Source organism: Bos grunniens, chromosome 17, assembly GCF_055505025.1.
Source record: "Bos grunniens cultivar Pamir isolate PY7600 chromosome 17, Bosgru_T2T1.0, whole genome shotgun sequence".
Classification (NCBI taxonomy): domain Eukaryota; kingdom Metazoa; phylum Chordata; class Mammalia; order Artiodactyla; family Bovidae; genus Bos; species Bos grunniens.
Genome location: NC_141181.1, coordinates 29154232 through 29178079, shown reverse-complemented (window position 1 = coordinate 29178079; position 23848 = coordinate 29154232). Strand labels below are relative to the sequence as shown.

Below are 23848 nucleotides of genomic sequence, written 5' to 3'. Positions count from 1 at the left end.
TAAAAAATGTATATAACAAAAGATTCAATCAAATTGGCCTTTCTTCTAAACATCCTAAATTAGATAAGATTCACCTTAATTTCTTTAGCAGTATTAAAATTTTATTTAATCACTATAAATAATAACAATATCTAACACTAACTATATGTATTTACTGTTCTAAAACTGCTCTAAGTGTAATGTCTGATGGATAGGTAGCCTATAAAAAGGCTACTAAATATTCTATTAAATATGAAAAAGGAGTAAAAGTAGAAAGTGAATTTAAGAATTTAATAAATATAGCACATCCACAGTAGTATACTATACAATGTTATGGTTGATAATATTGATATGATATTCATGTTATCTATAAGCTAAAAAAAATAGGCTATTAGTGTGTTTACCACTCCCTGGAATGTGAAGTCAAGTGGGCCTTAGAAAGCATCACTACGAACAAAGCTAGTGGAGGTGATAGAATTCCAGTTGAGCTATTCCAAATCCTGAAAGATGATGCTGTGAAAGTGCTGCACTCAATATGCCAGCACATTTGGAAAACTCAGCAGTGGCCACAGGACTGGAAAAGGTCAGTTTTCATTCCAATCCCAAAGAAAGGCAATGCCAAAGAATGCTCAAACTACCGCACAATTGCACTCATCTCACACGCTAGTAGAGTAATGCTCAAAATTCTCCAAGCCAGGCTTCAGCAATAGGTGAACCGTGAACTTCCTGATGTTCAGGAAGCTGGTTTTAGAAAAGGCAGAGGAACCAGAGATGAAATTGTCAACATCCGCTGGATCATGGAAAAAGCAAGAGAGTTCCAGAAAAACATCTATTTCTGCTTTCTTGCCTATGCCAAAGCCTTTGACTGTGTGGATCACAATCGACTGTGGAAAATTCTGAAAGAGATAGGAATACCAGACCACTTGATCTGCCTCTTGAGAAATTTGTATGCAGGTCAGGAAGCAATAGTTAGAACTGGACATGGAACAACAGACTGGTTCCAAATGGGAAAAGGAGTACGTCAAGGCTGTATATTGTCACCCTGCTTATTTAACTTATATGCAGAGTACATCATGAGAAATGCTGGGCTAGAGGAAACACAAGCTGGAATCAAGATTGCAGGGGGAAATATCAATAACCTCAGATATGCAGATGACACCACCCTTATGGCAGAAAGTGAAGAGGAACTAAAAAGCCCCTGGATGAAAGTGAAAGTGGAGAGTGAAAAAGTTGGCTTAAAGGTCAATATGCAGAAAACGAAGATCATGGCATCTGGTCCCATCACTTTATGGGAAATAGATGGGGAAACAGTGGAAACAGTGTCAGACTTTATTTTTCTGGGCTCCCAAATCACTGCAGATGGTGAGTGCAGCCATGAAATTAAAAGACGCTTACTCCCTGGAAGGAAAGTTATGACCAATCTAGATAGCATATTCAAAAGCAGAGACATTACTTTGCCAACAAAGGTCCAGCTAGTCAAGGCTATGGTTTTTCCTGTGGTCATGTATGGATGTGAGAGTTGGACTGTGAAGAAGGCTGAGCGCTGAAGAATTGATGCTTCTGAACTGTGGTGTTGGAGAAGCCTCTTGAGAGTCCCTTGGACTGCAAGGAGATCCAACCAGTCCATTCTGAAGGAGATCAGCCCTGGGATTTCTTTGGAAGGAATGACGCTAAAGGTGAAACTCCAGTACTTTGGCCACCTCATGTGAAGAGTTGACTCATTGGAAAAGACTCTGAAGCTGGGAGGGATTGGGGGCAAGAGGAGAAGGGGACGACAGAGGATGAGATGGCTGGATGGCATCACTGACTCAATGGACGTGAGTCTGAGTGAACTCCGGGAGTTGGTGATGGACAGGGAGGCCTGGTGTGCTGCGATTCATGGGGTCGCAAAGAGTCGGACACGAATCAGCAACTGATCTGATCTGATCTGACCACTCCCCTTTTTTTTACAAAAATGTTTAAATACACAAACCTAAGTTATACACATAAGAAGTTAATAATCAGATCAGATCAGATCAGTCGCTCAGTCGTGTCTGACTTTTTGTGACCCATGAATCTCAGCACGCCAGCCCTCCCTGTCCATCACCAACTCCCGGAGTTCACTCAGACTCACGTCCATTGAGTCAATGATGCCATCCAGCCATCTCATCCTCTGTCGTCCCCTTCTCCTCCCGCCCCCAATCTCTCCCAGCATCAGAGTCTTTTCCAATGAGTCAACTCTTCGCATAATAATAGTTACCTCTAAATAATGGAATTATGAGATTTTTATTTTCCACTTGAGTTGCATAATAACTTTGTCTGGTCTTTGTCTAAGCTTCTAGGATGGGGCATATAAATCCTTAACTTCCCAAGTAAAGGCAATGTCTTTACTTGAGACTACCCCTGAGTTTATGCTAATGAACTGATCATGGTAGGCCCCTATAGAGTTTTAGTATGGGAGGAGGTCTACTAGAAAGACCAACCATGTAACTACAGAGTTGGATCTCTGAGCCATGTGATATAGGCCCGACCTCCTGACCTTCAGGGAGGGAAGGAGATTTGGAGATTAAGTTCAATCAAGTGATCAATGATTCATTCAATTAGTCATAACACTTAAAATTCAGAAACTGATTCACATAGGATTTTGCTCTTTGATGCAGTCATCATAAATTTCACTTAATTGTAATGTAAACTTGTCTACATTTAATATAAAGCATGCTTAGCCACTCAGTTCTGTCCAATTCTTTGTGACCCTTCGCACTGTAGCCCATCAGGCTCCTGCGTCCACGTGATTCTCCAGGAAAGAATGCTGGAGTGGGTTGCCATGCCCTCCTCCAGGAGATCTTCCTGACCCAGGGATCAAACTGTGTCTCCTGGATTGCAGGCAGATTCTTCACCTGCTGAGCCATCAGGAAAGCCCAATATAAAGCATATGCACATAATAAAACCTCAGTAAAAACTTAGGACACTGAGGCTTAGGTGAGACTCCTGGTTGGTAAACACACTGATGTCCCAGGAGGGCGAAACACACTGATTCTATTGGGAGAGGACACGAAGCTCTGCTTTTGGGATCTTTCTAGATCTCACCGAAAAGTCTCTTCTTTTGGCTGGTTGTGATTTACGTCCTTTGTAATAAAATTTTAATCACCAGTATGGTGCTTTCCTAAGTTCTCTGAGCCATTTTTGAGAACTATCAACTCTGGGGGTTTAGGGGGAACACCAACATATTTGCATTCAATGATCAGAGAGGTCTGAGTGGCCTGGGGACCCTTGAACTTGTGGTTGGTGTCTGAGTTGAGTGCAGTCACACTGGGGACTGTGCTCTTAACCTATGGAGTCTGTATTAACTTCCTGTCAGAATTTTATTGCAATGTGATATCTTCATACTATCCAAAGTGCTTTTATAATGGACTTACATTACTTTTATAATTTAAAAAACTTTCATTTTGCAAAAAAAAGAGGAAGATGATCTTGCAATTAAAAAAATCATTACTATTTTAAATTGCAAAATCATTAACACTGAAAGAAATAAGAATTAAATAAAAGCCCAGAAGTAAAACCGTCTAGGGAGAAAGAAAGCAAATTTACTAAATTAAATTTTAAAAGTTCATGAAGTTAATAAAATAAAAATATAAAGAATGGTATATAAAACTTTGTAAAGTAGGTCTTTAAAAAACCCAATTAATGTATTTGCAGGGCAAAATACATGATGGTAGGAAAAACAAAATAAATAGCAAGGTTCATTTAACAAAGAGTAACAATGTATTTTTTGTAAAATATAAATATACAATTTAAAGATATTTCTATATGACAGCATCATAGTACAGAACCTTATATGACTATACTTCTGAATTTTAAGTATTATGACTAAGGGGAATGAAAAGTGAAAAAAGGTTTATTTTTGGTCATTTGGAGTTTATCCTCTGAAGTCTATTAATGCAACGACTATTGAACCACTGGGTCATAATATATGTACGGTATTAAGCTGAGTGATTTTTAGAAACCCTTTACTATCTGCCTTCTCCTCCCCTCCCCGGTCTCACTTCCCTACTTCGCTACTGCTGTTCACTGGTATTACCTCTAAATAACGTACATGCTTTGAAACTCTTTGGGTCTGCTTATGAGGGAATTCAAAGAAAAATATGTGTAGAAACAAATTTTTAAGAGGACTGATTTTTTTCTATAGACACTGGATTTGCCATCATGGGACATCCTTTCACATATATGTATTATCGTTGCCTCCTGACTGACAGTCTTGATTTCAGTCTCTTCAGACTCAAAAGGCCAGGCACGGGAGAAGTAACTGACAGAAGTTTAAAAGGGAGGGGAAAAAAACCACTCACGGAAAGAACTATGACATCATCACTTCCACTGAAGAAAAGTAATTATTATAACAAAAATTATTTTTGACAATACCTAAGTTGTTTTCGGAGTTGCTCGATTTCCGCACTTTGTTCAGTTACTGTTGTCAGAAAATGCTGATTAGTCTGCCACAAGAGAAAAAAAATAGAAACATTTAGTGTTAGAACATTTAAAACTCTATGTCAGACTAACTACAGGGTATGTAAGTGAAAAAAATGAACTCCTGATGATGATTAGATTTTTTTTAGTGATAAAATATAGCCCTAGCCCTCTTTCCTTGCCTTCCCTATTTCAGCAGACACCTGCTTTGTTTCACACCACTTGTATTTACATTTCTGCATCTTCTGATTTTTTCTGGCCTTCTAAGCCTCCTTTGCTCACCTAAAGAGCAAAGTCTTTCTGTGTAGTCTTTTTCTATGTAGACGGCTACAGGTGGTGTAGAATTCATGTCCCCAGCCTGTTCTCTAAGAGCCCAAAAACAATGAATGAAGGAAACTGGTAGGTAAAAATCCCAAATTCCCTTGCTCTATGGTAGAATAACTCTAAGCCTGTTTATAAACTGGCTTCCAGAGTTCATTGCGGGATTAAGTTTCAGTTACCCACAGGGTTAATTTGCTTAACTGATAAAAATCCTTTACTGGCTGCCTTGTTCTCCCTTCCTAGTCTTATTTCTCCTCTCCCCTACTGGTTTTTCCTGGTATTACTGCCCAAATAAATTATATACTTTGGGACGCTTTCCTCAAGGTCTGCTAATGCTAAAGTAAGATATGAAACAGCTTTCCAAGTGTACAAAAACTCTTTTTCCAAGGGAATTATCTTCCATAAGTGCTGGTTTTACCATGATGATACAAATTCCTTATCATTACCATTTGCTATATGCCTTAAAGGCAACATCATATAAATTATTATTACCTTCTAACCGATAGTCTCTTCCCATTTTAACAGATCATTCACATCTCTCTCCAACTAAAGTCCCTGAAGCAGTTTTCACTGAGCTTTTTCCATACTCTACCCAATTTCATGAACTTCATATTTTAAATACACTTTTGTAATATCCCTCTACTTGGGATGTCCTCATTCTGCCAGCATTCAGCACTGCATACCCCATGTGGTCCACTCACTCTTAAGACAAAACTGTTTCCTTTTTGCATTTTGATAAAACTTTATATATACTTTCATAATGCACACTGCAGCACATTTAAGTACTGTATTTAAAGTTTAATATTCCTTGCTACAACATGAGCTTATTTTTGAAGACCAGTTCCACTCAGAACTGCCAACATCCTGCACATGATTCAGTACATTCAAAGTACTTGCACCTTTGAGGAATGAATGAATTCCTAATTAAGACACGAAAGAGAGCCTGAGGACTATATCTTTACCTTGGGAAGTAGACAACTCCAGTACAGAGTTTAATATTTAAATCACAGGCTACAATTTAAGAGACCATCAAGGCATACAGAGAAAGGATAGAATAATGAGAGGTAGGTAAATTAAAAAGTTAAGACAGAAAAGTGGATGTGACATAGGGTATAAGCTATGCAAGACATATGATTATATAACTGAAAGGCTGACTTGAAAAGGAAATGATTTTGTTCTATGTTGTTCCAAAAGATAAAATCATACATCGGTGGGAGGGAATCTGGTAAAAGGATTTTAGCTTTCTAATAATTAGCATTCAAAGGAACAGGCTCTTTGGGGGAAATGATAAGATTTCTTACAAGGAAGGGATATTAAAAGCAGTGACTAGAGGATCATCTAAGCTGAAAAGCATTTAATAGAAGGATGCCTATATCATTTGAGGGACTAGATGATCTTTAATATCGATTCAAATTCTCCTGTGAGGTTATCTCAATGACTCAGCCCAAACTGATTCATGTTTCTGAATTCCTTTATAACGTTTGTAATGTACCATTAATGTTTTACTATAACATATAGTCTTTGGACTGGCATAACTAGTGCTTGTGTTTATGTGAGCACTTTAAAGGTAGATTATGTAGAGTAATTAGTGGAAGTATACATTAGAATTGTGAATTTTAAGAAGCTAGCGTAGCGAACAATCACACATAACCTGAGAGCAAGCCTAGTAAGAGCTCAACAATTGCATCTGAATATGGCTTTATGATGTTACATATTTGTGATCATAAAATATAGAATTTGGAGATGCATAAAGGACCCTGAAAGTCTCCTACCAGTTAGATAGGGGCTCTGTGAACAAATACACATTTCTCTTCAACTAGAGAACCCATGACAGTGGAAGGAACTTAGTATGCAATTGACAAATATTTTTGGGTTACTTTATAGAGATGAATAAATCTCAAGAAAAATATGCTTTCAGTAAAGACAATCTGTAGGAAACATAAACTCTTATTGTATCTATAGTAATAATAAATAAATATAAACATATTTTTAGGTATCATTTAGTTCAGGGCATTTTACATTCTGCCTATTACTAAAGTACACTGGCTGTAAAAGATTTTATTTATTATATACTCATCAACTTTCTGTACATATATAGGAATCTATTCGTTTAAGAGTTTATTCATATAATCAGAAAAATTTTTAATGGAAATTATTTGATTTTGACTCAAATTTGCTTCTATGACCATGCTCTGAATGTTCTTGAGATTTACAAAATCTTTACAATCACTTAACATTTACATTTCGTAGAGTCTTTACACCTTAATGTATGATGTATTAAGACAAACTCTTAAAAAATTTCTCTTAGTATTTTTCCTTAACCACAGGATAGTCTTTTCTTTGCTCCTTATAACATAAGTGCTTCATCCAACTTTCATTTCTGTATCTCTATTATTATATCCATAGTTTATTATTCTTAGTTTTGGTCTGTTATTATGAACACCTTACAATTTTTTTCTTTTTTGGGGGAGGTGGGCTTCCCTGGTGGCTCAGATGGTAAAGAATCTGCCTGAAATGCGGGAGACCTGGGTTCGATCCGTGGGTTGGGAAGATCCCCAGGAGAAGGGAATGGTTACCTACTCCAGTATTCTGACCTGGAGAATTTCATGGGGTTGCGAAGTCAGACGTGACTGAGTGACTTTCACTCATTCACTAGAAATTTTTTAAGTGTGTCCTGTAAATATTTACATAGCTTTCTATGACTTTCATCAGAATAATTTAGGGTTGAATAAAATAAAATATGGGCACTGTGGTATAAAATTCCAGAGGATTATGTTAATAGCACACTTTTAGGAAATACTGAAAGAAAGAATAAGCAATTGCGACGTTAGGTTAAATTATTCATGTCATGTAGAAACAAGACTTCTTAATTAAGGAAGCCAGTCATCATTTTATTTTGGAGCCCTTTAGTACTATTTTAAAACTCTAAGAAGCACATTATTAAAAATAAGTGATTAGAAACTTCCAATATTAACATAAATAGGGAGAAATTTAGTTATTTTTTACATGGTTAAAGGAGAAATTTTTTAAAGTAGAATAAAATTGATTGGATAAACTTACTTTTAATGGCACAACTCCACTCTTAAGCAAAGACATTTGCATTAGGAACTAACAAGGATTAGCAGGGTAACTAAGCAAAATGAAGAAAGGAAAGAGAGGAATTACCTGAGATGTCATAATCCTATTACTCAACAATCAGGTAAAATAAAATTCCAAGAAGGAAAACAAAAAACAACAACAAAGAAAAGTGTGTGTGTAGGGGTTAAAGAGCACAACTGGGAAGGCTAATTCTATTTCTTTTGGGAAAAATTACAGGGAAATTTAGGTGTAGCAATTCAGGTGATGGGTGGTCAATCAACTAACAAGTGGTTCTCAGTGTCCTACTGGTTTTAAGCATTTGGGCTACTCATTTGTCTAGCAATTCCACCATTCTTAGTTGATACCTTAGTTGACTCATTGGAAAAGACTCTGATGCTGGGAAGGATTAGGGGCAGGAGGAGAAGGGGACAACAGAGGATGAGATGGCTGGATGGCATCACTGACTCGATGGACGTGAGTCTGAGTGAACTCCGGGAGTTGGTGATGGACAGGGAGGCCTGGCGTGCTGTGATTCATGGGGTTGCAAAGAGTCAGACACGACTGAGTGACTGAACTGAACTGAAATACCATATTCTAGAAGAAATACTAAGAATAAAGAATGAACCCTACTTTTGAGGCACTCACAGTCTAGATTATTCTCAGCAGATCTTACCAAAAACCCTAAGAGCATTTTCAGATTAGAATATATTTCAGATAGATGTTAGTTTTATATCTCTAGAACCTACTGTAAACTCCCATGTCATGCTACTGAATGCAAAAGAAAAGACAGATAAAAAGAAAAGAGTACTGCCTACCTATTTTAATTTCAAGTTTTTTATCTTGTTGATTTACCTTAGCAAAAATACAACTACTTACAGTGACAATTTCTAATTTATGTAATAAGTGCACTAAATGGATATTTTCACTTACCAATTCTACGTTCTCATTAGTAACATGAAGATGCTTGGTCAGCTGCTGAAAACTTGTCAGCTGATCCTATAGCAGGAAGAAAGGGTACATAAATAACATTGTGTTTAAAACCCATATTTAAAATTAGACTAAAATCAAGTCTAAAATTATTATGCCTAAATCTAGATGACATCACTTGTATTTCTTCCAACAAGTACTATGAGATCAATAGTCAAAGAAATAAAAAGAAACAAATGTTTAATGACTACAAAATTAAATAAGTTGACAATATGGAAACTAACGTGGCTCATTATTTTATGTGAAATCATTATTTCAAGTCTCTTATCCTCATCCATCAGAGAGCAGACAGAATTAAAACCACAATCACAGAAAACTAACCAAACTGATCACATGGATCACAGTCTTGTCTAACTTAATGAAACTATGAGCCAGGCCATGTAGGTCACCCAAGATGGATGGATCACGGTGGACAGTTCTGACAAAAAGTGGTACACTGGAGAAGGGAATGGCATACCACTTCAGCATTCTTGCCTTGAGAAACCCATGAACAGTATGAAAAGGCAGAAAGATATGACACTGAAAGATGAACTCTTTCATGACCCAATGAAAGATGAACCAATAGGCTGCTGAAGAAGACCGGAGAAATAGCTCCAGAAGGAATGAAGAGGCAGAGCCAAAGCAGAAACAACGCCCAGTTGTGGATGTGTCTAGTGGTGAAATTAAAGTCTAATGCTGTAAAAAACAACATTCCATAGGAACCTGGAATGTTAGGTCCATGAATCAAGGTAAATTGGAAGTGGTCAAACAGGAGATGGCAGAGTGAACACCAACATTTTAGCAAACAGTGAACTAAAATGGATCGGAATGGGCGAATTTAATTCAGATGACCATTGTATCTACTACCATAGGCAAGAATCCCTTAGAAGAAATAGAGTAGCCCTCATAGTCAAAAGAAGAGCCCAAAATGAAGTACCTGGGTGCAATCTCAAAATAGAATGATCTCTATTCGTTTCCAAGGCAAACCATTCAATATCACAGTAATCCAAGTCTATGCCTCAATCACTAATGCCAAAGAGCTGAAGTTGAATCATTCTATGAAGAACTACAAGACCTTCTAGAACTAACACCAAAAAAAGATGTCCTTCTCATCACAGGGGACTGGAATGCAAAAGTAGGAAGTCATGAGATACTGGGAGTAACAAGCAAGTTTGGCTGTGGAGTAAGTACAAAATGAAGCAGGGCAAAAGCTAACAGAGTTTTGCCAAGAAAATACACTGGTCATAGCAAACACCCTCTTTCAACAACACAAGAGATAACTCTACAAATTGACATCACCACATGGTCAATATTGAAATCAGACTGATTACATTCTTTGTGGTCGAAGATGGAGAAGTTAGCAAAAATAAGACCTGGAGCTGACTGTGGCTCAGATCATGAACTCCTTATTGCAAAATTCAGACCTAAATTGAAGAAAGGGAAAACCATGAGGCCATTCAGGTATGATCTAAATCAAATCCTTTATGATTATACAGTGGAAATACAAATAGACTACAAACAGACTCAAGGGATTAGATCTGATAGAGTGCCTGAAGAAATATAGATGGAGGTTTGTGACATTCATTGTACGGGAGGTGGTAATAAAAACTATCTTTAAGAAAAAGAAATGCAAAAGGCAAAATGGCTGTCTAAAGAGGCCTTACAAATAACAGAAAAGAAGAAAAGCAAAAAGGCAAAGGAGAAAAGGAAAGATATGTCCACTTGAATGCAGAGTTCTAAAAACAGAAAGGAGAGATAAAGAATTCCTAAGAGAACAATGGAAATAGAGGAAGAGAACAGAATGGGAAAGACTAAAGATCTCTTCAAGAAAATTAGAGATACCAAGGGAACATTTCATACAAAGATGGCACAGTAAAGGACAGAAATGGGATGGACCTAACAGAAGCAGAGGATATTAAGAGGTGGTAAGAATACACAGAAGAACATTACAAAAGAGATCTTAATGAACCAGATAACCACGATGCTGTGATCAGTCACCCAGAGCCAGACATCTCTGTGTGCAAAGTCAAGTGGGCATTAGGAAGCATCACTATAAACAAACCTCATGGAAGTGATGGAATGGCAGCTGAGCTACGGCAAATCCTAAAAGATGATGCTGTCAAAGTGCTGCACTCAATATGCCAACATATTTGGAAAACTCAGCAGTGGCCACAGGACTGGAAAAGGTCAGTTTTCCATCCAAACCCAAAGAACAGCAATGCCAAAGAAGTTCAAACTACCGCACAATTGCACTCATTTCACATACTAGCAAAGTAATGTTCAAAATTCTCCAAGCCAGGCTTCAGCATTATGTGAACCGAGACCTTCCAGATGTTCAAGCTAGATTTAGAAAAGGCAGAGGAACCAGAGATCAAATTGGCAATATCCACTGGATCACAGAAAAAGCAAGCGAATTCCAGAAAAACTCTACTTCTGCTTCATTGACTACACTAAAGACTTTGACTGTATGGATCACAACAAACTGTGGAACATTCTTTAAAGAGATGGAAATACCAGACTACCTTACCTGCCTCCTGCAAAGCTAGTATGCAGGTCAAGAAACAGAACAGGACATGGAACAACAGACTGGGTGAAAATTGGGAAAGGAGTACTCTGCTTATTTAACTTATGCAGAGTACATCATGTGAAATGTCAGGTTGGATGAAGCAGAAGCTGGAATCAAGATTGCTGGGAGAAATATCAATAACCTCAGATATGCAGATAACACTACTCTTATGGTAGAAAGTGAAGAGCAACTAAAGAGCCTCTTGATGAAGGTGAAAGAGAGTGAAAAAGCTGCCTGACAACTCAACATTCAAAAAATGAAGATCATGGCATCTAGTCCCATCATTTCATGGCAAAGAGATGGGGAAACAATGGAAACAGGGAGAGGCTTTATTTTTGGGGGCTCCAAAATCACTGCAGATGGTGACTGCAGCCACGAAATTAAAAGATGCTTTTTCCTTGGAAGAAAAGCTACGACAAACCTAGACAGCATATTAAAAAGCAGAGACATCACTTTGCCAACAAAGGTCCATCTAGTCAAAGCTATGGTTTTTCCAGTAGTCATGTATGGATGTGAGAGTTGGACCACAAAGAAGGCTGAACGCCAAAAAATTAATGCTTTTGAACTGTGGTGTTGGAGAAGACTCTTGAGAGTTCCCTGGACTGCAAGGAGATCAAACCAGTCAATCCTAAATGAAATCAGTTCTGAATATTCATTAGAAGGACTGATGCTGAAGCTCCAATACTTTGGCCACCTGATGCAAAGAGCTGACTCATTAGAAAAGACCCTGATGATGGGAAAGACTGAAGGTAGGAGGAGAAGCGGATGACAGAGGTTGAAATGGCTGGATGATATCACTGACTCAATGGACAGCTTGATTTTGAGCAAGCACGGGGAAATGGTGAAGGACAGGGAAGCCTGGTGTGCTGCTGTCCATGGGGTAATGACTGAGCGGCGGACATGACTAAATGACTGAACAACATCAAAATTATTTCTAGAAATCAATCCATCAGGAGACAGGTATGATAGAGACACCTTGTCCCATATTGAAAAACCGCATTCAAACCTATTTAAAACCTATAATACAAACCATGGCACAGTTATTATTATGCCTTTTCCTCTTTTTATGAGTCTCATGGTTTGACTGCTCCACAAGTTTTAAACCTTTTAATTATCTACTATGATCAAATTAAACATCATATGTACAGGTGACATAAAGTTGAGAGGAGCTGTTAATATGTCAGATGACAGATTTAAAGCTTGATAGCTAGAGCTTCAAATAAAGACAAAGTATTATCTGTAAGGTCTATGCAAACAGCAACAGTAACAACTAAAACCCCCCAAAAACCCTAACTTCAAAGCTGTACCATAAAAATGATCTTATTCAGGTGGAAAACAAAATCTAATGGCTTAGTTTACTGACCTAAATGAAGAAACAGCCTTCAAAAACATATTTATATTAGAAATGATTTCTAGATCTCAGACGTAAAAGTATTACAGCTCAGACTACATGTGTGTTATTTTCAAACCAGGGCATGTTTGGAAAAATCATTTTGTAAACTGAAAAGCAACGTAAGTATTATTATGACTTCTTTAGGTAAAAATACCCATTTGTAATGATAATAAAACAAATACTCATGAACTGGAATTTGAAAACTGTAAGAGGTGAAGACAGACACAGTGATAGCTGCCTTATCAAAAATCCACAGGAAAGGAATCAGAATTGGAATTATTTCATAGTTTTAAATATTTGTTGTTGTTTAGATGCTAAGTCGTGTCTGACTCCTTTGTGATCCCATGGATTGTTGCCCACCAAGCTACTCTGTCCATGGGATTTCCCAGGCAAGAATACTTGAGTGGGTTGCCATTTCCTTACCCAGGGGATCTTCCCACCCAGGGATCGAACCCATGTCTCTTGTGTCTCTTGCATTGGCAGGAGGATTCGTTACCACTGAGCCACCAGGGAACTCTACAGACACATTCAAATCCTGAGTTACAACAAAGCACTCAGTAATTACAAATCATTTGCAAATAATAAGACTGTAAGATATTATGTTAGGTATTCAGTCAGATCAGCTCAATAGCTCAGTCGTGTCCAACTCTTTATGACCCCATGACTCGCAGCATGCCAGGCCTCCCTGTCCATCACCAACTCCCGGAGTTCACTGAAACTCATGTCCATAGCGTTGGTGATGCCATCCAGTCATCTCATCCTCTATCATCCCCTTCTCCTCCTGCCCCCAATCCCTCCCAGCATCAGAGTCTTTTCCAGTGAGTCAACTCTTCATATCAGGTGGCCAAAGTATTGGAGTTTCAGCTTTAGCATCAGTCCTTCCAATGAACACCCAGGACTGATGTCCTTTAGAATGGACTGGTTGATCTCCTTGCAGTCCAAGGGACTCTCAAGAGTCTTCTCCAACACCACAGTTCAAAAGCATCAATTTTTCAGTGCTCAGCTTTCTTTATAGTCCAACTTGCATATCCATACATGACCACTGGAAAAACCATAGCCTTGACTAGACGAACTTTTGTTGGCAAAGAAATGTCTCTGCTTTTGAATATGCTATCTAGGTTGGTCATAACTTTCCTTCCAAGGCATAAGCGTCTTTTAATTTCATGGCTGCAGTCACCATCTGCAGTGATTTGGGAGCCCAGAAAAATAAAGTCTGACACTGTTTCCACTGTTTCCCCATCTATTTCCCATGAAGTGGTGGGAATAGATGCCATGATCTTCGTTTTCTGCATGTTGAGCTTTAAGCCAACTTTTTCACTCTCCACTTTCACTTTCATCAAAAGGCTCTTTAGTTCTTCACTTTCTGCCATAAGGGTGGTGTCATCTGCGTATCTGAGGTTATTGATATTTCTCCTGGCAGTCTTGATTCCAGCTTGTGCTTCTTCCAGCCCAGCGTTTCTCATGATGTACTCTGCATAGAAGTTAAATAAGCAGGGTGACAATATACAGCCTTGATGTACTCCTTTTCCCATTTGGAACCAGTCTGTTGTTCCATGTCCAGTTCTAACTGTTGTTTCCTGACCTGCATATAGGTTTCTCAAGAGGCAGGTCAGGTGGTCTGGTATTCCCCATCTCTTTCAGAATTTTCCACAGTTTATTGTGATCCACACAGTCAAAGGCTTTGGCATAGGCAAGAAAGCAGAAATAGATGTTTTTCTGGAACTCTCTTACTTTTTCCATGATCCAGTGGATGTTGGCAATTTCATCTCTGGTTCCTCTGCCTTTTCTAAAATCAGCTTGAACATCTGGAAGTTCATGGTTGACATACTGCTGAAGCCTGGCTTGGAGAATTTTGAGCATTACTTTACTAGCGTGTGAGATGAGTGCAATTGTGCAGTAGTTTGAGCATTCTTTGGCATTGCCCTTCTTTGGGATTGGAATGAACACTGACCTTTTCCAGTCCTGTGGCCACTGCTGAATTTTCCAAATTTGCTGGCACATTGAATGCTGCACTTTCACAGCATCATCTTTCAGGATTTGAAATAGCTCAACTGGAATTCCATCACCTCCACTAGCTTTGTTAAGTATTATATTATGTATAACATAAACTGCAGTATTACATATATGTATGGGGCTTCCCAGGTGGTGCTAGTGGTAAAGAACTCGCCTGCCAAGGAAGGAGAGGCATGAGATGTGGGTTCAATCCCTGGATCTGGAAGATCCCCTGAACGAGGGCATGGCAACCCACTCCAGTATTCTTGCTTGGAGAATGCCATGAACAGAGGAGCCTGGCAGGCTACAGTCCATAGCATCTCAAATAGTCAGACACAACTGAAGCAATTTGGCACGCACGCACACATATGTATGTATAAATTACTATGAATTTCTCTGGAGAAAGTATGGTCCGATACTGTGGTGAGAAAAGTCAACTCCTTCCTAACCAACACATATACCAATAACATAGTCTTGATAAGAAGGAGAATTGCTTTCTTCACTATATGAGAATATGGTCAGAAGAATCTTTATTCCACCAGTTGCTTCGATATTTGGCTTATTATTGTTCCTCTTTAAACACATTTTAAAGGACTTTATAATTCAGCACAACTAAACAGAATGAAATATGAGACAACAATGCAGCATCTCATGCACTGAAAGAGTATGGGCAGTCCATGTCCTGTAGTCTTGAAATGCATGATTTTCACTTACTACAGTGCTGTTCAATTATATTAGTCCTGTATAACATGATTCAAATTTCAGACACCAATACATTAACTGTATAATACTATATATAACATTGATTATATATTACTCAGTATAGTAATTATTATTACATAAAACACAGACTTTACTGCTAACTCTTCAGTCTACAACTGACTATGTGATAACAGAACATCATGATCAGTGTCTAATTACTTTCGAAGTCTGTGTCTTGTCTCAGAGCTTCTGTTACTCAGTTCATGCACAGATAGCAAAGTGTGCAGTTGTGCTGTCTCCTTTTCTTCCAGTGATAATATACTCATGTGACATTTTTAAAATAATTGATAACTGAAAGAAGGAATTAGCCAATGAAGACAAAACTGCTGCAAAGAAACAGAAAGTGATAACTCTGGATGTTGTTGTAAATGAAGTTACAGGAGAAAACATCTGAATGTGAGAACATGGACACTGCCACTAGTCAGGAGAGTACAGACACACCGGCAGGGTAACTTAGTGAAAGTGAACTCAACATGAGTGAAGAAAGAAGTTCTGATGAAAATGATGAAGATGTCCCAGAAGGGGGACTAGCAAAAACTTCACATCACAGGAATACTAAGGTTATTTCATACATTGAAAGTTCAAAGGATAAAATGTTGGAAGCTGATCTGAACTTAAAAAGGAATATTCTAAGTTCACCAAAGCATAAAAAAGATACCTGCTCTGTGTCATAAAGTCTTCAATATACCTAGCAGAAAAGAATCAATGGAAAGATAAGGGAGGTAGATTTTGCAATGGAATGGATGGTCTTGTGAGATAGTGAGTGTGTGTTAACAGAGAGATAAAACAAAAGTTATATGCCCACTTTAAAAGAATATAAAATGATTCTTGCTTTGGACATAAAGAACTCCTTAATAACCATTAAGATTCCTTCCTCTTTTAAAATCCTATTCTGATGAATTTATGTTAGAGGCACTTAACATCTATTTCAGTAAAAGGTCACATTTAAGTTGTTAACATTTTTGTTTTACACAGTGTTGTCACATTTGAGTAGCCTTCTTCACTGTCCATAAACTAATGAACAGTTTTGGTCTTTTTTTTAATCAGGTAAAAAAATCAAGAGTATAAAAGTTTTAGAGATTCATTTATACATAAAATCTTATGGCCACTTTTTAGCCCTAAAGACAGCTTGCAGGGCTAATAACATTATAAAACCCAATGTACACTAGGCACTATTTTAATCATTTAATGTGTTCAAAAGATTTCTAACCATCAAAGATCTATTTATTGCCAACATAAATTTACACTAGAGACTTGGGCCTTCTTCGCCAAAACTGAATTTCTCCAGAATGCAACTTGTTGATACACAAGAAAACCATGAAATCCAAAATTACCTTTTGCTTTTGACTTTCAAGAACATGAATCTGGGCCTCAGTCATATGTTCTTGGTAAAGTTTCTGTAGCTTGTACAACTCCTGAGAAACAGTCTGCCAGAGTTCTACAGCCTGAGCTTTTTCCTATAAAAGAAAAACATTAGCAAACCCATTATTAGTAGGCTACCACACAGGATAAATGAATCACATTCTTTTACACAATGACTTCTTATATATAAAGTCACAAAATAAAAATAGAATTTATACAAGATGGTATGGTTGCAATATTTTTGATGATATAAAGTTGTATTAATAATTAGAGAGTAAAACTAAACATTAAATTCTTTAGTTTGAAATTTTCTTTTTATTCAGATTTAATAGCAAAATGAAAACCCTTCAACCAGAGAGAGAGATTTAAACCACTTTCCTTGTTCCACAAAAAAGTGTAGTGTAAGCCATAAAAATTCTACAAGTATAAGCCAAGAAAACTTTCCTTGGTAAAGCACAAGTGGTTTTTTCTGATTGCAAAAGTAATGTTTATCCTAAAAAATTATGAAAATACAGAAAAATGCAGAAGAAAAAATTACCTGATTTTTTTAAAACCATGTGATAATAAATACTGCTAACATCTGGACACAATCAACTTGATAAATGTTAGATGTATTCTTGTTTATAAATGTGATCTGAGGGGAGAGTTTTGTATTTTTTTCTTAAGGAAAAAAAAAAAAACTGGGACTGATACAGTATGCTGATTGTATTATACTATTTTCATCTAGTATTTTATAATAAGAATTTTATCAGGTCATTATTCTTTCAACAAGTAATTCTCAAAAGTGATACAGAGACCCTTGAAGACAAAATTACGTTCATAATAAAAGGAAGGCATTATTCTCTTTTTTACTCTCATCTGCACGAGTTTACAATGGAGTTTACCAAAGTTTATATGATGTAACCTGTGATATGGTCATTGCTCTAATGGCTACTGAAATGCATTCTTAGGTTCCTATTTGTTCTAAAATGTCCTAGCTTTGTATTCTTGCCTCCTTTGCCAAAGATAAGGTGCCCGTAGGTGCATGGATTTATCTCTGGGTTTTTTATCTTATTCCATTGGTCTATATTTCTGTTTTGTGTCAGTACCATACTGTCTCAATGACTACAGTTTTGTATTATAGCATGAAATCAGGAAGAATGATTCCTCCAGCTCCATTCTTTTTTCTCAAGATGGCTTTGGCTATTCAGGGTCTCTTATGTTTCCATATGAATTGTGAAATTTTTAGTTCTAGTTCTGTAAAAAATGCCATTGGTAAATTGATAAGGACTGCACTGAATCCGTAGACTGCTTTTGATAGTATATTGATTTTTGATACCATTGATTCTTCCAATCCAGGAACAAGAAATTACTCTCCATCTGTTTATGTCCTCTTTCTTTCATCAAAGGAGGCAAGAACATACAACGGAGAAAAGACAGTCTCTTCAATAAGTGGTGCTGCAATACTGAACAGCTACATTTAAAAGAATGAAATTAGAACACTTTCTGACACCATACATGAAGATAAACTCAAAATGGATTAAAGACCTAAATGTAATGGCTCAGATGGTAAAGCGTCTGCCTACAATGTGGGAAACCTGGGTTCAATCCCTGGGTTGGGAAGATCTTCAGGAGATGGAAACGGCAACCCACTCCAGTATTTTTGCCTGGAAAATATGGACGGAGGAGTCTGGTAGGCTACAGTCCATGGGGTCGCAAACAGTCGGACACAACTGAGTGACTTCCCTCACTCACTGTAAGACCAGAAACTATAAAACTCTTAGAGGAAAACAGAGGCAAAAAACTCTATGACATAAATCACAGCAAGATCCTCTATGACCCACCTCCTCCAGTAATAGAAATATAAACAAACAAGTGTGATCTAATTAAAAGCTTTTGCAACAAAGGACTATAAACAAGGTGAAAAGACAACCCACATAATGGGAGAATAGCAAACCAAACAACTGACAGAGGATTAATTTCCAAAATATACAAGCAGCTCATGCAACTCAGTAACAGAAAAACATACAACCCAATTAAAAAGTGGAAAGTGGCAGAAGACCTTAACAGACATTTCTTCAAAGAAGACATACAGATGGCTAATAAACATATGAAAAGTAGCTCAATATTGTACTTTATCAGAGAAATCCAAATCAAAACTACATGGGCTATTACCTCACACTGATCAGAATGGCCATGATGAAAAAAATTGACAAATAATAAATGCTTGAGAGAGTGTATAGAAAGGGAACTCCTTTTGCATGGTTGGTAGGAATGTAAATTGATACAGACATTATGGAGAAGAGTATGGAGATTCCTTAAGAAAACAAGGAATAAAACTATCATATGATCTAACCATTCCACTACTGGGAATATACCCTGGGAAAACCATAATTGAAAAGGACACAGGTAACCTAGCGTTCAGTGCAGCACTATTTGCAATAGCTGGGACGTGGAAGCAACCTAGATGTCCATCCAGATGAATGGATAAAGAAGCTTCTACACATATACAATGGAATACTATTCAGTCATAAAAAGGAAGACATTTCAGTCAATTCTAATGAAGTAGATGAATGAAGAACCTATTATATACAATGAAATAAGTCAGAAAGAGAAAAACAAATACTGTATATTAGCAAATATCACTTCAGGGCAGTTCAGTTGCTCAGTCGTGTTCGACTCTTTGCGATCCCATGAATCACAGCATGCCAGGCCTCCCTGTCCATCACCAACTCCCGGAGTTCACTCAAACTCACGTCCATCCAGTCAGTGATGCCATCCAGCCATCTCATCCTCTGTCGTCCCCTTCTCCTCCTGCCCCCAATCCCTTCCAGCATCACAGTCTTTTCCAATGAGTCAACTCTTCGCATGACGTGGCCAAAGTACTGGAGTTTCAGCTTTAGCATCATTCCTTCCAAAGAAATCCCAGGGCTGATCTCCTTCAGAATGGACTGGTTGATCTCCTTGCAGTCCAAGGGACTCTCAAGAGTCTTCTCCAACACCACAGTTCAAAAGCATCAATTCTTCGGCACTCAGCCTTCTTCAAGTCCAACTCTCACATCCATACATGACCACAGGAAAAACCACAGCCTTGACTAGACGAACCTTTGTTGGCAAAGTAATGTCTCTGCTTTTGAATATGCCATCTAGGTTGGTCATAACTTTCCTTCCAAGGAGTAAGCGTCTTTTAATTTCATGGCTGCAGTCACCATCTGCAGTGATTTGGGAGCCCAGAAAAATAAAGTCTGACACTGTTTCCACTGTTTCCCCATCTATTTCTCATGAAGTGGTGGGACCAGATGCCATGATCTTCGTTTTCTGAATATTGAGCTTTAAGCCAACTTGTTCACTCTCCTCTTTCACTTTCATCCAGGGGCTTTTTAGTTCCTCTTCACTTTCTGCCATAAGGGTGGTGTCAGCTGCGTATCTGAGGTTATTGATATTTCTCCTGGCAATCTTGATTCCAGCTTGTGCTTCTTCCAGCCCAGCATTTCTCATGATGTACTCTGCATAGAAGTTAAATAAGCAGGGTGACAATATACAGCCTTGACGTACTCCTTTTCCCATTTGGAACCAGTCTGTTGTTCCATGTCCAGTTCTAACTGTTGCTTCCTGACCTGCATTCAAATTTCTCAAGAGGCAGGTCAGGTGGTCTAGTATTCCCATCTTTTTCAGAATTTTCCAGTTTATTGTGATCCACACAGTCAAAGGCTTTGGCATAGGCAAGAAAGCAGAAATAGATGTTTTTCTGGAACTCTCTTGCTTTTTCCATGATCCAGCAGATGTTGGCAATTTGATCTCTGGTTCCTCTGCCTTTTCTAAAACCAGCTTGAACATCTGGAAGTTCACGGCTGACATATTGCTGAAGCCTGGCTTGGAGAATCTTGAGCATTACTTACTAGCGTGTGAGACGAGTGCAATTGTGCGATAGTTTGAGCATTCTTTGGCATTGCCTTTCTTTGGGATTGGAATGACAACTGACCTTTTCCAGTCCTGTGGCCACTGCTGAGTTTTCCAAATGTGCTGGCATACTTAGTGCAGCACTTTCACAGCATTATCTTTCAGGATTTGAAATAGCTCAACTGGAATTCTATCACCTCCACTAGCTTTGTTCGTAGTGATGCTCTCTAAGGCCCACTTGACTTCACATTCCAGGATGTCTGCCTCTAGGTCAGTGATCACACCATCGTGATTATCTGGGTCATGAAGATCTTTTTTGTACAGTTCTTCTGTGTATTCTTGCCATCTCTTCTTAATATCTTCTGCTTCTGTTAGGTCCATACCATTTCTGTCCTTTACCGAGCCCATCTTTGCATGAGATATTCCCTTGGTATCTCTAATTTTCTTGAAGAGATCTCTAGTCTTTCCCATTCTGTTTTCCTCTATTTCTTTGCACTGATCGCTGAAGAAGGCTTTCTTATGTCTTCTTGCTATTCTTTGGAACTCTGCATTCAGATGCTTATATCTTTCCTTTTCTCCTTTGCTTTTCGCTTCTCTTCTTTTCACAGCTATTTGTAAGGCCGCTGTAGACAGCCATTTTGCTGTTTTGCATTTCTTTTCCATGGGGATGGTCTTGATCCCTGTCTCCTGTACAGTGTCATGAACCTCAGTCCATAGTTCATCAGGCACTCTATCTATCAGATCTAGGCCCTTAAATCTATTTCTCAGTTACACTGTATAATCATAAGGGATTTGATTTAGGTCATACCTGAATGGTCTAGTGGTTTTCCCTACTTTCTTCAATTTAGGAAAGCAAAAGGCAAAGGAGAAAAGGAAAGATATACCTATTTGAATGCAGAGTTCCAAAGAATAGCAAGGAGAGAGAAGAAAGCCTTTCTAACTGAACAATGCAAAGAAATAGAGGAAAACAATAGAAAGGGAAAGACTAGAGATCTTTTCAAGAAAATTAGAGATACCAAGGGAACATTTCGAGCAAAGATGTGCACAATAAAGGACAGAAATGGTACGGACCTAACAGAAGCAGAAGATATTAAGAAGTGGTGGCATGAATTCACAGAAGAACGTTACAAAAAAAGATCTAAATGACCCAGATAACCACAATGGTGTAACCACTCACCTAGAGCCAGACTTCTTAGAGGACAAAGTCAAGTGGCCTTAGGAAGCATCAATACAAACAAAGCTAGTAGAGGTGATGGAATTACAGCTGAGCTATCGCAAATCCTAGATGATGATGCTCTGAAAGTGGGGCACTCAATAGGCCAGTAAATTTGGAAAGCTCAGCAGTGGCCACAGGACTGGAAAAGGTCAGTTCTCATTTCAATCCCAAAGAAAGGCAATGCCAAAGAAAGTTCAAACTACTGCACAACTGCATTCGTTTCAAACGCTAGCAAGGTAATGCTCAAAATCCTTCAAGGTAGATTTCAACAGTACGTGAACTGAGGACTTCCAGATATAACAGCTGGATTTAGAAAAGGCAGAGGAGCCAAAGATAAAATTGCCAACATCCGCTGTATCACAGAAAATCAAGAGAATTCCAAAAAAACATCTATTTCTGCTTCACTGACCACACTAAACCCTTTGATTGTGTGGATCACAACCAACTGTGGAAAATTCTTAAAGATTGGGATACCAGACCACCTTACCTGTCTCCTGAGAAACCTACATTCAGGTCAAGAAGCAACAGTTAGAACTGGACATGGAAGAACGGACTGGTTCCAAACTAGGAAAGGAGTATGTAAAGGGTTTATAGTGTCACCCTGCTTATTTAACTTATATGCAGAGTATATCATGCGAAATGCCAGGCTGGATGAAGCACAAGCTGGAATCAAGATTGCAAGGAGAAATATCAACAACCTCAGATACACAGATGATACCATTCTAATTGCAGAGAGAGAAGAGGAATTAAAGAGACTCTTGATGAGGGTGAAAGAGGAGAGTGAAAAAGCTGTCTGAAAATTCAACATTCAAAAAACTAAGACCATGGCATCTGGTCCCATAACTTCAAGGCAAACAGAGGGGGAAAAGTGGAAACAGTGACAGATTTTCTTTTCTTGGGCTCCAAAATCACAGAGAAAGGGTGAATGCAGCCACGAAATTAAAAGATGTTTGCTCCTTGAAAGGAAAGCTAAGACAAACCTAGACAGCATATTAAAAGCAGAGACATCAGGTTGCCAACAAAGATTCAAAGCTGTGGTTTTTCCAGTACACATGTATAGATGTGACAGTTGGATCAAAAACAAGGCTGAGTGCCAAAGAACCAATGCTTTCCATCTGGTATTGGAGAAGACTCTTGAGAGTCCCCTGGTCTGCAAGGAGATCAAACCACTCAATCCTAAAGGAAATCCGTCCTGAATATTCACTGGAAGGACTGATGCTGAAGCTGAAACTCCAACACTTTGGCCACCTGATCCAAAGAACTGACTCACTGGAAAAGACCCTGATGCTGAAAAAGATTGAAGGCGGGAGGAAAAGGGGTTGACAGAGGATGAGATGGTTGGATAGCATCACCAACTCAAAGGACATGAGTTTGAGCAAACCTGGAGTTGGTGATAGACAGGGAGGCCTGGAGTGCTACAGTCCATGGGGTCGCAAACAGTCTAGCACAACTGAGCAACTGAACTAAACTGAACTGAACTGGGAGATGGTGAAGGACAGGGAAGCCTGGAGTGCTGCACAAAGAATTGGACATGACTGAGAGACTGAACAGTAACAACACAGAATATAGAAAAATGGTATTGATGAACCCACCTGCAGGCAGCAATGGAGACACAGACATAGAGGAAAGACTTGTGGACATGGGGCTGGGGGGAAGGAGAAGGTGGGATGAATGGAGAGACTAGCATGGAAACAATAAACTACCATATGTAAAACAGAAAGCCAGTAGGAATTTGCTGTGTGACTCAAGGAGCTCAAACCCATTCTCTGTGACATCCTAGAGGGGTAGGATGGGATGGGAGGTGAGAGGGACGTTCAAGAGGGAGGGAACATAAGTATGCCTACAGCTGATTCATGTTGAAGTATAGCAGAAAATAACAACACAATATTGTAAA

The 23848-nt window shown here is 38.4% G+C and overlaps 1 protein-coding gene across 16 annotated transcripts in view; it reads right to left on the bottom strand.

The window, feature by feature from the left end:
• SCLT1 (sodium channel and clathrin linker 1) overlaps window positions 1-23848 on the bottom strand; it is a 239554-nt gene that overhangs the window by 137991 nt on the left and 77715 nt on the right. For all 16 annotated transcript variants that reach the window (XR_015144274.1, XR_015144271.1, XR_015144273.1 and 13 more), the window contains 3 exons: window positions 16832-16954; window positions 8749-8814; window positions 4375-4445 (listed from right to left, as the gene is read on the bottom strand). Coding sequence is in view for 11 of the 16 variants with exons in the window: in XM_086346748.1 (XP_086202874.1) it covers window positions 4375-4445; window positions 8749-8814; window positions 16832-16954 (260 nt within the window). In the remaining 5 variants the exon portion in view is untranslated. The remainder of the gene's footprint in view (window positions 1-4374; window positions 4446-8748; window positions 8815-16831; window positions 16955-23848) is intronic.